The sequence below is a fragment of the Topomyia yanbarensis genome, chromosome 1 (assembly GCF_030247195.1).
Source record: "Topomyia yanbarensis strain Yona2022 chromosome 1, ASM3024719v1, whole genome shotgun sequence".
Classification (NCBI taxonomy): Eukaryota; Metazoa; Arthropoda; class Insecta; order Diptera; family Culicidae; genus Topomyia; species Topomyia yanbarensis.
Window position 1 is genome coordinate 206,409,367 of NC_080670.1, and position 14,423 is coordinate 206,423,789.

General features: G+C 41.1%; 1 protein-coding gene across 1 annotated transcript in view; it reads right to left on the reverse strand.

The window, feature by feature from the left end:
* LOC131689504 (uncharacterized) overlaps positions 1 to 14,423 on the reverse strand; it is a 150,685-nt gene that overhangs the window by 40,742 nt on the left and 95,520 nt on the right. The window contains exon 6 of the mRNA XM_058974641.1: positions 4,975 to 5,100. Within this exon, the coding sequence (XP_058830624.1) occupies positions 4,975 to 5,100 (126 nt within the window). The remainder of the gene's footprint in view (positions 1 to 4,974; positions 5,101 to 14,423) is intronic.

Genomic DNA, 14,423 nt, shown 5'->3' on the forward strand with positions numbered 1-14,423 from the left:
TGTATAGGCACATATACGCCTGCAGGATACTCTTGGTAGTCGATTGGGGTCAATGCGGGAGTACCTCTGGACTCCATTCTCGACTCTACGCTGTGGAATATAGTGTAGTATTTGGTACTGGAATTGTCAACTAGAGTCGAGATCAGATGACGTTGTCCTTACCATAATCGACCAGACTCCAGGAGGAAGTGTTGACCTTTGTGACTTCGAGTCCCATGAGTTCTAAGAAGTTCGAAGGGCGACAGTCAACCATATCGTCGAAGAGATGTGCCAAGACGAACATAGTTGGGATGAGAGTAGTGACACGGATACTCTCCAAGCTGTAGAGAAAGTGGCGAAGGGACCAACGAAGTAGTTCCTGGCTGGCTAGAATTTTCTACGCCATCGAAATGGACTAGGTCGGAGCACCAGCGTACCGGAAGTCATGCTCTACCCGGAATTGCTGGACCGACTTCGTATTCCTACAGGTTCGCTCACGGAAGACCGGATAGACTGGATAACAGCTGACATCATGCTTCAAGGACATTGAGTAGAAGCAGGGCTCCAGTGAATTGAGTTACTGGCCTCAAGTAGCCTAGGGAGACACCAAAAACTGTAGTGACGTCTTTGTGCAGATTACTGGCTCTATCGTTATTACAACGAACGAGCGGCATCTATTAGCGACTAGCTCAAACGAAGTCCATAAGCACAGCCCTCCTCCGAGGTAGTCGCATCTAGTGGTTTCGAGGGAAGTTTGTACTAGGGTGGGCCATGAGTGATATCTCCTGCACCAGTTGAGAGGGGGGGGGGGGGCTAGCAGGGAGCCCATCGTTGACAAGGGTGTTGAGTTTAGGCTTAGATGTTGTCAAATTGTTCGACAGGGTTATTAGTCAGGATGTCGCGCATTGAGAACCAGCGGTCATATGTTTCTCGGAGATCGTGGAGCTCATGATATTTTTAACGAATATGGTCAACTATCTTCCGGATGTCTAGCATGTGATGCATATGGGAGGTTGGGTCTTGGAAACAGTGTGGACGTGGGAGATCTTGTCCGAAATCTGGATAGAACCCTTTGTACTCTCCAGTCCTCATGGTCATCCCATCCGATCCCATTGCAGTTTTTTTTTCTCCCGCAGTTATTCCTGTGAGGTCTGCAGGGCTTGGGTTACGACCCTCCTGGCTCTGTGACCCTTAGCTGCCAGGTGACCGGTGTCCACATTTCTCCGCATGTTGTAGTATCCGGGGATCCAACAGAGGGTGGTGAATGAATCGATGTTGATTTCACTGACCTGAACGATCGGGTGTCTGGATTGGCCAGCTTCAAGCACGCGGAGTACCGAGAGGGAGTCGGTGAAGATAACGGTTGGCTATGTTCTCTGGTTTTTGGGATACGGGTAGGATGATGACTGTGGCTTAGGCGTACAAAACGAAGTATTCAGATGGAAGGCGGAGGGAGAGGCCTGGTTAGGGAAACACCTCCGAACGAGTTGATTGTATGCGGATCCGGACTCATCATTTCCGGATATTTTTTTTCTAAGATGGATATAGCTTGTCGGAGGGATACCAAGGCGATGGTCCAGCGGAAGATCAGAAGGCCGGTTTCAACGCATGAGCTTTCTGCAGGTGTGCTAGGTAGTAGTTTGGAGGTTGTCCGTTGTAAGGAGGTACGAAGATAATCACTTCGTTGATGGTCACTGCCAGGTTTCGATTGCAGTTCGGGTGTCTGGTGCATATGGTACCCACAAGCCTTTTCCAGTTGGCGCATTCGTTCTTAACCTTCCGGAAGTGGGCGACGAAGGTTGCCTTGCGATGTCCATTGTAATTCCGCGAATTTTCGGCTAAAAGTTTTTCTGGATTGAAATACGGAAACCTACGGCCAGCAGCCCTTCGGGAAACGGCGCTTCCTGATGTTTTCAAATTATTTCTGGGTCTTTCTGGTAACTGCTGGTAGGATGTCGTCGCCGTATAGAAATATGTAGATTCCAGCTGGTAGGCAGCCGAAGATGGATTGCATTCTGATCAGGAAGAGGGTGACGACCAGGACGGCTCCCTGGAGTACCCCGTTCTTTTCGGTAAAATGATCGGATGCGCTTCCTTGGATTCCGACGCAGAATTTCGTGTTTTGAAGGCGAGTAATTGCCGAGGTGGCCACGTATGCCCCAGCGGTCGCGTTGTTGGATGACTCCTTCCCGCCATACTGTATTGCAAGCCTTATCGATGTCCAAGGTGGTGATCGTAACGCCTAGTCTAGAATCTCTCCATGAGATGCAAGGTAGGATGTGGTGCCTTTTCCTTTCCGGAATGCCTTTTGTGTGCCGCTCCTCAAGGATTGTGGTAAGGTGTCCATAATCCATTCGATCCAGTGTTTTGGCTATACAAGAGAGGATGCTGATTGGCCTGAAGTTCTTGGGTGTGCGTGTCCCTTGAGTTCTTTTGGGGATCGGTATAACTAAGTCAGTTTACCAGGAGTATTGGAACGGTGCGCCATCCCATATTCGGTTGTAGGTTCCTTTGTTGTGGATGGCCGATACCTTTCGCAGAAAGGTTGATTCCGCTCGAGTGTAGTAATGAAGGGAATAGGCTTCTTGCTCAGGAAGTCGGGTGGCAGTGATGTGGTTGCTGAAAGGGTTGCGAAGTGGCGTTGACAATTTCCTAGGGGTTGGTGGTTGCGATGTTGTCAGTTTGGATGGGTGGGTCTTTTAGTGGGAAATCAAAACTTCCTGGACTTCCTTAGGGGCAGTCGTTTTTGATGGTGCCGCACTCCCCATCCCCAAAGGTGAGTCTGTAGAAGCACGCACAATTCGAAGCAGATTAACCTCCTCGTATGTCGTATCCACGACGTTGTCCAGGGCTGAACTAATCAGTAAGTCTTCTTCGCAAAAGCTCCAGTTTTTTTATTTTGGATAACGTTAAGTTACAATATCTGAAGAAACGTCAGTCATTTATACTAAACGGAGCCATTTGCGATTTTTTTTTCTAATTAGAAAAATTCTTAACCGCATGTACGCGCGCAGGGAACCGGACCCAGGGAAGCTGCGTACAAGGCAATCAATTTACCAACTACGCTATGCTCACCCCCTAAAATTTGTTGACTTCAAATCTATGCGTGCGACCAAGTTTGCTGCTCCATACTAATGAGTTAAATACGAAACGTTAATCCCAACTTATCAAAGTGGGTTTAATGACCTGCACAAAATGGTTTTAAAATTTTACTTAGAACCACCAAGTACCCTGGCAACGTGTAAAATTTTCCCGTTGCATGGTTATTCAAAAAAAAAAGTTATTATGTTTTCAAGTATTTCCCATGAGACATGAACTAAAGCTTCTATCATTTCCCAGAGTAAAATAATTTCTTTAGTGAACCATACGACCATACAACCAGCCTACCTAGATCAATTTCAAATAAAAACATTCCGGTCAGTCGAGCACAATCACACCCACACACACACACCCACTGGTAAGGTTCGAGTAGGTTACTTGTTGCCGGTTCAAGGGTGGGTCAAATCGATTTCAAACCCATTCGGCGATTGGTTGATATTTTCGCTATCTTCTTGAAGTTCCGGTCCGGTGCGGTACGGTACGATGCGACACACAACACACACACCCACATCGGGTGCGGCATCGCATGTCAACTGTCACATGCGAAAAGTGCCGATATTGGTCGCATCCGCATCGGCTCAAGCGAGGGTTGTCAGATGACCACCGCGTCTGCAATAGATATGTTAATCTATCGATACCTGTCAGTCGCTTGTGCTGGGTGCTATGGGGTATTGACATCTTCCGTTGGTGAGTTTGAATTTTAATTCATGACCTGCTGCGTTTCAATTGAATTATTAAATTTGATTGCGAGTTTTTAGAAGCTTCCAAGAAGAAAAATGAATATTTTTAAAAGAATTTTTATTATCACTAACTATTATTTCACGGTTGGTAAAGACAAATTCACCGACTGGAAATAGGTTTCTAGTCTGTTTTGGAACGGATGGTTCCATGTGGCCCATTTCAAATACACCACTATGAATCGAATGACGGCACAATTTCAAGGCCAACTAGACTGTTACTCTTGGTCATTATTTCAATCAAAACTATACGTATGGGATCAAGACGTTATATTGAAGGTGAATTAATTTCACAGCTTGATACAGCTGTTCGTATCTGCTAATATTTCTAAACCACACCCTGTCCCCTGGAATTAATATATGATCCACAACTTATATTCGCATCTATCATAACTAATCATCTCCACACGGTCCTCCCACGTCCCCGGTTTGTGGAAAATTCAGGACAGCTCCAGAGTAAAGGTCGTGCGACTTTCGTCAGATGTCTAAGCCTCCTCAGATAGGTGGATTGGGCGTGTGTGTGTGTGCTGGCGTCTATCACTATTTTGTGTGGGATCCGCAAAATGAACACGTGCGGTTGGTGCGTAGTAAATTGTCGGATACGAAAAAAAGCGTCTCCCCCGCGTCTATTTCTCACACTCGTTTGGTTTTGCTGATAAGGATGTTTAGTGGCAGCAGGAAAACGTGTGACGAATTTCCAACCTCGTGTGGAAAAGATCCTGGGCAAATCAGCACAGATATCGAACATAATTGCAGGTCGTTCAACACGAGCGTAGATTTTTTTCCTCCCAGGTTCCCAGGCAGGGGTCGTGTCTTGAGTAGAACGCTGTCACCGGAATGTTTGCTACACAAAGAAATGGAGATCTATGATAGAGGAGGAACTAGAGTAAAAAAATGTCAGATCAAAGCAATCCAATTAAAGAAAACATGCTCTGCAAAAAAAACCGAGTTGCCTAGATACACAATGTCAGGGACAGTACTCGATGTTTCTTATCTCAATGGAACATCTTTTCAAAACATACACTCTAAACTTGAAACAACACTAATAGCTCTTCGGTTCCATCGTCAGGATTTTTCTCGAACCCCCCTCCGTTGACAACTCGACACTATTCGATTCTGTTTGCTAAGCTTCCCTGCTGTTTCCACAATTACTACTTACATCTGCTTGGTTCTTGCTTCAGCCCGGGCCTCGAACATCATAATGGACAGGGGTCCATCCGGGGGTCGCAGCTCGCGGGATGTCCGTATGTACAGATAGCCGAGTAGGGTCGTCGGTGCGCAGTACCTGGGAAGTCACGGGAAGGAAAGAAAAAAAGAAAGAAAGAATAAAAAAGGACACATTATTAGTGTGAAGTATGTTGGTCACCCTTTTCTCGTATCAACTCTAATTAAACGTTGACCCATCCCCCGGCGGTGTTTGTATCCGCTGTCCAGTTATTTACTGATGTCGGTAGCACACATTGACCGTTCCGATTGTGGTGCATTTGGTCCGGTTTTCCACCGTAGGGGCAAACTCGTAAAATAATTTGTTAATGGAGCCAGGACCCATGTGTCGATGGGCTTATGGAGGAAAGTTGGTGAAACCGGTCGCAACCCGGTGGAAATATCCCGAATTCGGGTAATCAGATCAAAGCTCGCTAGGCACTGATGGGTACGGTTTTATTTTGGCTTTTGTGCTGTGTATTGTAGGAATTTCTATTTGTTTAGGTAGTTTTACTGAAACTGTGATGACAGAACTTTAGGTAGGACCAGCAGGCTTGGACTGATTGCTACCGTTCGTCGTAACGCAGAGCCTACTTCGATGTTTCAAATTCGTGAGCCGTGGATTATTATTCCGGACCAGTTTTTTCTAATTATGTCTATTAAATCAAACACATTGTTGATAATTTAGTTGAGATGCCAAAATTTTGAAACTGTTCTCTGTATAGAAATATATTGAAACATTTTTTGGGAGACCGGGGCAAGTTGATACAGATTTCGTCTTTATTATAAATCACAAGATGTTGCTTTTTGCTAAAAACTAAATGTACTAAATTGAAGCTTACGCCCTTCTCTACATATATTCTCAAATTTAAGTTCTGAATTTCAAAGCAACATTGAAAAAGTAATGCGTTTATCAATCTTCGTTTTTTATATCTTTTTACTGAGTTCTGGTATTTAGAATTCTACAATCGAGATACGAAATTCTGAATCATTGGTTATGATACTTGCACTGCTTTCACTTTGAGCGTTATAAAGTTCAAGAGAAGATGTATGCCAATAGTGTAGAGCAAGCAATGTTCCGATTTCACCCGAACTGAAACTTAGTCAAGCTGGTCAAAATTTGGCAGTAAGATAGGATCATAACTCAGACCCCTTTTGACTGCAATTAGCACTCCATCTCCCCGTAACGAATATTTTGCACTATCGATATTCGATCTTAACCCTTTGCGACGCAGTGGGACGTATATGTCCTATCTACTTCTCCCAACTAGTTTTTATTAGATTTTTAGTTAGCGTTGACGTATAAATACGATTTTTTTTAATAAACTTTTAGGGATGAAAGGAGTACAACTAGCACAAAATATGTGAATTTGTTAATTACTTATTAGTTATAAACAATTAAAAATCTCAAAACCTATTTTACAATAAATTCGGCTGTGTCTGAGCTAAAAGTCCTAGAGATCTAAATTTTTGTTGCTAGTATCTCAAACACTGAACTAAATAATAGATTTTTTGCAGAATTTTTCGTTTTTATCAAAACATACAAAAATGGAGTTTATTATTATGTCGGTCTATAAAAGATTCTGTAAGAGACAGGGATAACTTCTCAACTAGCATAAAAATAGATTATGTGGTTTTTGAGGTCGCTTATTACGATTCTGATAACAGAATTTGAAAATTCAAAATGGTGGCTACACAATGGCAGCCATTTTGTACGAAATTAGCTAATTTTGTTACAATGAGAATAAAACTCGATTAACGAGAGTTTTAGGGATCGCTGATTACGATTCTGATGTCAGAATCATAAAAAAAACATGAAATTTAGCCAAGCACAGTCGCCATATTGGATCCGCTATTTCGAATTTTACATTTTCGACGTCAGAATCAGAATCAGCGACCCTCAAAACCCCTTTGTAAGACGTTTTAGGCCAATATGAAAAAAAACATGAAATTTAGCCAAACACAGTCATAGTATATCCGCCATTTTGAATTTTACATTTTCGACTTCAGAATCGGAATCAGCGACCCCGAAAACCTCTTTGTAAGACGTTTTAGGCCGATATTCAAAAAAAACATGAAACCATACACAGTTGCCATATTGGATCCGCCATTTCGAATTTTACTTTTTCGACGTCAGAATCAGAATCAGCGACCCCGAAAACCTCTTTGTAAGACGTTTTAGGCCAACATAAAAAACATGAAATTTACCCAAGCACAGTCGCCATATTGGTTCCGCCATTTTGAATTTCACATTTTCGACGTCAGAATCAGTGACCCCGAAAATCTCTTTGTAAGACGTTTTAGGCCAACATAAAAAACATGAAATTTAGCCAAGCACAGTCGCCATATTGGATCCGCCATTTCGAATTTTACTTTTTCGACGTCAGAATCAGAATCAGCGACCCCGAAAATCCCCTTGTAAGACGTTTTAGGCCAATAGGAAAAAAATGAAATTTAGCCAAGCACAGTCGCCATATTAGATCCGCCATTTTGAATTTTACATTTTCGACGTCAGAATCAGAATCAGTGACCCCGAAAACCTTTTTGTAAGACGTTTTAGGCCGATATTTAAAAAAAACATGAAATCTAACCAAACACAGTCGCCATATTGGATCCGCTATTTCGAATTTTACATTTTCGACGTCAGAAGCAGAATCAGCGACCCCGAAAGCCTATATAAAGCTAAAAATAAAAGTATTAACAATGAAAAAAATTCGCGTCGCAAAGAGTTAACTGCAATTAGCACTCCACCTACCCCCTAACAAATATTTTGCACTATCGATATTCGATCTTAACAAGTTTCAGTGGAACGATTATACATCCTAATCACAACAGGATAACTACAAGCGAAGGCGAGAGATTTTGGTAGGTATACTTCTAACGTTCTAGTAGTATACCGAAAACAAGCAATCAAATGACTTGGATGGATCTTTCCGCTGCAATAGTAGTGTTAGGCAAATTCGTGGTGCATTTACTCGTTAACAAGTAGTTGCATTCGTATTGTGTCGTTCGGATCATTCGGACGTGTATCGAGTAAAGTGCCGCGTACCCTTGTCAAACAAATCAGGCGTTGCTGTACGTGTATGTCTCATATAGATTGGTCTTTTGTGTTAGTGAAACAAAAACGCAAAAAATTAAGCTTGTGAACTGTTGCTCTCAAGATTATTGCACATTCCTTGTGCTAGATTTTTCGGTGTTCAGTCGCCGGCGAGTGTATAATATCAACATCAAGCCGGCTACCTACTAAAGATAAGTGCTCACATTTTTACCTTACAGTTAGCTAGGACCAATGGTCCTATAGGTCTCTCATTATATCTCTGTTAATTCTTGACCCCCTCCAATGATATTATGTACGTTGTTGTTAGCCTCTAGAGTTTCCAAAGACAGATCGTGCATTGGAGCCTCGACTGCATCATCTTCAACATACACGGAGTTTTGTACCATAATATTACTGCAACATTTCATATTTTTAGATTCACCAGTTGTGTACGAAAAAGATGGATCAAAAATGTTGAAGATAAAACAAAAGTGGTAGAGAATTTATGACCGTTACATCAAACGCATTGTTGATAATCTAATTGCAATTTTGAAACTACGTCTGTATTGAAATACATTATTTCGTAGCAGATTAGGGGAGACCGCGGCAAGTTGATTCATATTTCGTCTTGAGTTATAAATCACAAGATGCACTAAATTGAAGCGTCCACCCCACTTTACATATATTACCAAATTTACTTTCTGTTTTTCAAAGCAATGTTGAGAAAATAATGTTTTTATCCATCTTCGTTTTGGTATCAATCAGACTTCCCATGAACATTGTGTACAAAATTTCGAGCAAGCGTTCAACCTGAAGCACGCTTCGTCTCGATGTGAAGGTTCGCCTCGAACATCGATCCCAAGCGAACGATGTACAAACTCTAGTTCAAACATCCGTGTGCGTACACGAGAACGATTCGCACAAGGCAAAAAGAGTCAATGCTAATGATGATGAGAGTGAGAAAGGGAAAAATGATGCCACGAACCTGTGTGTACGCACATCGTGTAAGTGCATGGGGTTGTGCAGGCGAACATGTGCACGGTTTTTGGTACAAAATAGCGTGTTCGTGTTCATACACAAAATGTGGGTCTAATATGAGCACAGAACCAGAGCGAACATTGTGTACGATGTTCATTTAGGAAGACTGGTATCAATTTACTCCATATCCTGGGGTAAATTGATACACCCCAAGGGAGAAGTTGATACGAAAAAAAAAATAAAAGTCCTGGTAATTAACGACAACAGACTCCACTTCCGCTTTTTTGCGATGGAAATCCACCTGAAGTGAGATGTGAACTTTTCTGAAAGATATCCGTTGCATACACTGTAAGCAATTGATCCAAATGAAAGGTGAAAAATTAGTTATATTTTTCACTGCAATAATCACTTTTTACACAAAATATACAAAGTTACTTTTGAGATTTGAACCCGTATGAGCTGCTTACATGAACAGAACTAGCGAATAAAATAACGTGCATTTTTGGGGGGCGTTTGCGCAGCTATTTAAATGTTTCGATAGACGAGATAGTGTAACCAAGTTAATGCCAAATGCAAGCGAACTATTATGTTTTAAACTTTTTATGGATTTCGTATAATTGAAACGATTGTATGAGTTAGCTGAACTAAGTTATTTAACATTTGGAAAAAATAGAGTCATTTATTCTACCATTTCCTTATTTGTCCTTATTTTGTCTTATTTTGCTTTTCCGCTAGTGGTGCTGGCTGTTGGATTCGGAGGTACTAGATGCATTCGTTCAATGTGCACATGAAAATCATATCTATTGTGCGTGAATAACTATTTCTGGTTAAATTTCTCTACTATTACTCGAAATTATAACAGTTGTCTCAAGAAGATTGTATATTTTAGGACTATTCTACTCATTAAAGCATAAGAGTCCCATATTGAAAAAAGCAAGTGGAACCCATGTTATCGTAATTTTCTTGATATTTTCTAAGCAAAACTTGTAATCTTATTTGTTTATTGTAAATCGAAGGTGATTCAGAATACAATCCAACCGATAACTCATTTTTACCAAAAATGCATATGGGAGCAGTATGCTACCTCGAAGCAGCCCCAGCTCCCACAATTGTGCATGTACCATGTACCAGATTCCATTGGATTCCTTAGACTTGCCAATTCAGAATCACAATATTTGGATATTTGGATAATTTTCTTTCGAGAGCATTGAAATCATTGGATTTTGAAACTTTTCCGTTGGTTTTCTCAATGTGCGTTGGTTGTTTACCCCTTCTCCGCCATCATCATCATCATCATCACGAGACATTTCAATTTCAATCACTTTTTGATTTGTACGGAGAATTTCCTTCATCATGGACCAAAATGTCCCGAAAGGGAGAAATTCCCCACTGTGGTGGGTCGACCTATGGGTTCCACGCGAAGTGATCAAGGCACGTGTAATCGACCTTGATCATCTAGGGCCAATATGTAAAAACCCGAATTTTTTGTCAATTGAACAACCCCCTGGGGGTAATGGGAGCTTGCCGTAGATACCATGTTTCTATCTCATTCCATTAAAAAGTTTATAACAGCGCCACCCTAGCGACTGAATTCTGAACTAATATGAAATAATCGAACAAAGCGCTAGTTGCCATGGAACAATTTTGCCAAAGACATCTCTAAAACGAAAGGCAAGAAAAGGACCTGTGAGTTGTGGGTTACCCCCTTTTGGACGCTAGGTACCCCCTCCCCATATTACGAAAATGCTTTTGAATTGATAAGTAGTACATGTAATGATCTTATTTTGTTTAGACAGCAAGAGTCAATGAACTACTAAAAATAATGTACTTTTACAATAGAACCAATTGTATTTTGGAAATGCGGAAAATTTTTTGCATTTCCTGTAAAAAATGGAAAATGTGTGTAATCCCTTTTGGATGCCAGCCGTGCGGTTTTTTCTATACCTATTCTATCCTATCCTCAAAAATTGGATGCTAGTGTTGTAGAAATCTTCAATCTTGAATTGAGCGAATCAGAAGAAATGTCTTGAGATCATCCGCGAACGCCAATCGTCAAATCCTTAAAACTACATGTACATCATTAAAGTACAACAGAAACATCAACGGTACCAGGTGCCATCCTTGGGATATTTGTTTACTTTGAAGTAAATGTAGGTACCTGGCAACCTCCATTCCTCGTTCAATGAGAAAGAATCGAAACAACTACAACAATTATTGGTCATTTCGAATATCTGAATTTTAGCGATTATATCGGTGTTCAATTTATCAAATGAATGATTTGTGTGAATAACACCAAATTGATCGCGATATTCCGCACTCTTCATTATGTTCGATATTAGAAGGTTAGACAAAGGTCTAGATATCAAGCCATGTTTAAGCAACATACTAACATATATAACAGCTCCACTTTTTCTACACAGTTCCCGACACTCATTTGCTAGTGGGCTACCCCTTAGGCTTGGGAGCATTTATTTACTAGTAGTCCCACATACCTGTGCATGTATCAGTGGGCCATCATGGCAAATGCGATCATAGACCCAACTCGAAATATAAATTAAATTTAAATGATACATCTGGATCCTAGGCCCTATGGTGCGATAATTTTTATGTTAAGACTTTTACATAAAGAGGGCGAGGATGTCGTTTGTGATACTTTCTTGCTTGAGACAATTGACCGATGAATAACCGATCAAAAGATAAAAAATTAAGGACAGAATTATGACCAAGATATGCAATTTACCCAGATGGGCTCAGAATTGTGACATTTTGTTTAAAACAAGCAAATGATGTTGCTGGCGACCCCGGTCTTTTATGAAAGACTACTGTGTCTACATACCTGCACATAATGTTGAGATCGACGGTGTGATCATCGAGATTCGAGTTTGTTTTGCGTAGATCTACTAAAGCACGGCGTAACCTGTTTCAAGGACCCCTTGCTCCAGTGAGCGACGCTTTGGAATTGCAATCGTACTGCACGGGAGTAAATTATGCGTTGCTTCATACTCGTATCGGATGACCTTTGGCAAAACTGCCTTGCCTTTAAAATTTCGTCTTCTTCGACAAAGATCGCCTGCCTGTTCAGCATTTTGCACCCCGAGTCATGCATTGCGTCATTGCTCTAAATACAAGAAAATGGACCTTTGTAACAAAAAGGCTCGGTGTTACAAAAGCGCAGATTCGTGAGTATGACTCTTACATTCGGAATTCTGGAAAATAGGCTTATTGTAGGGAGAGTCCACACGATCTATTGCCAAGACCCACATAAAAAAGCGCCCGAGGATTCTTACGCTCGATGCACTAATTTTCGTAAAACTCTAAAAAGAATTACGCTACGCCACAACAAATCATTATGCTCTCTTGGTTCAGGAAGAGAGCGACCCTCATGAAGGGACATCTCTTGTTGCTTCCAAAAAACCGTACCCTAACGCTGCGTACAAAACCTGCTCTAAACCTAGGGTGCTAATGAAGGAAATTTCCTGAAAAGCTTTCTTTTCACACACGATACACGTATTTTCTCGCTTAAAAATCAGCTTGAGTATATTCCGTTCATATATCAAACCAGCGAGAACGTACCCAGCTGTCAGGTTAGATTTATCATCAACCAAGCAACTGTAAATTTCGCTTTAATCCCCCCGAACCCCCTTCGATGCAGACGGATAGCCATTAGGAGGAGATGGTGAACTGGTGAACCACCGCCGTTGCACTGAAGCACTTATTTTTACTACACTTTCCGTAGCTAATCCGCGCATGAAACTGGAACAAAACACATCCGCCGGATGACGAAGAGTGATGTAGAATCTCAGCTCGCCGGGGTTTGGTTGTCCGTTGCAATCTCCACTTACCCGAATACCGCAATCAGTGGCACAATGTAGTGGACTTTCAAACTGATCGTTGAATAACGGAACCCAAAATCGTTATTTCTCAGTCTATAATTGAAAGAGATAAAACAAAAAGTATGCAAAAATGCAAATTTTCAAGTCAAGTCGATACAGGTCTTTAAATGAAAAATAAAATTAAATCCATTTGCCGCCAACTTAACACTCATGACTCGACTGTATAGATAGACTCTATTTGACTGAAATATCTGTTATATCACGTCTGATTAGATCTACCGAAATAACGTTTCGTTTGATGACCGCATATCGACGGGCTTATCTTACTCGAATCTAACGAACGATGGACGCAGCACGAAAATACATAGCCTTATATAAATCTGGATGCTGGATCTTGGATTTTAGAGAGTACTTCACAAATTAAAAAAGGATTTTGGCATTGAAAGGGGAATCTTAATAATGTCAGTGGACTGCGTGTAAGTGTAGCAGTTTGAGGGTCCACCACACTTGACCCTTAAGACCGTGACAGAATGCGTTTTAATTCTAGGTTGTGGATTCTGGAATGCGAATTTTTAATATTTAATTCGGATTACTGAGTTAATGGAAATTCTAGGTCCGAGATTCTGGATCTTCGATTATGATACTCGCACTATGTTCACTTTGAGCGTTCTACAGGTCAAGAGAAGACTTAGATCGAAGCAATAGTGCAGAGAAACCATTATTAAGATTTTACCTGACCTGAAAATTGGTCAAGTTGATCAAAATTTGGCAGTAAGATAGGCTCCCAGCCTCAGACCTCTATTCACTGCAATCAGCACTCCGCCTCCCCATAAGTGAGCTACGATCGCATAGACATATTGTATCCTTTTTCAAGCTTATTTTCACAAGTAAACAAGTTTTTTAGGATACTTTATACCATTTATTATAAACCAGGTTTTGAATACAGCGGCGGTTAAATGACCACTCTCATTCGATTCTTAGTCAATTTTCATTGTGGACTGCTGAGCACTGTGTATCGCTTTAATTCAAATAGATGATTTCAGCACGATCGATCGAGATATTCTGAAAACAACAGCACCAATGCTTACTGCACAATAGCCTGCATTGAAAAATAAAAATAATTCTTCACTAACATAGTGATCAGTTTAACGATATATGACGAACAGCTCATGTTTCAAAGAAGGGTAGTTACAACTATGAACTATTACATTACATATAGCACAGATTCGTCCGTTTTTGTCTTACCATTGTCATTGCATATCTTACCATTCAGTCAAAGGCCTTCATATCCTTTAGTGCATCAAGAAGTCATTTCCAGTTCACGGTCCTTTGCTGTTTGTCGCCAGACAAGAGAGTCCATCACCTTGCCGTAACTCATTTCAAGATCGAAAGCATATCAGCTTGTCCTGGAGCTTTGAAATTTTGAAGGATTACGAAGCGATTTGGTATTCGTCGATTGCTTTGCTTGCTTGTAGCACTGTTTTGATCAGAAGTATGAGGTAGCCTAGTATTCATTAGACTGTTCAGAAAAAAACGAATTTTTAAAATTTAAATTTG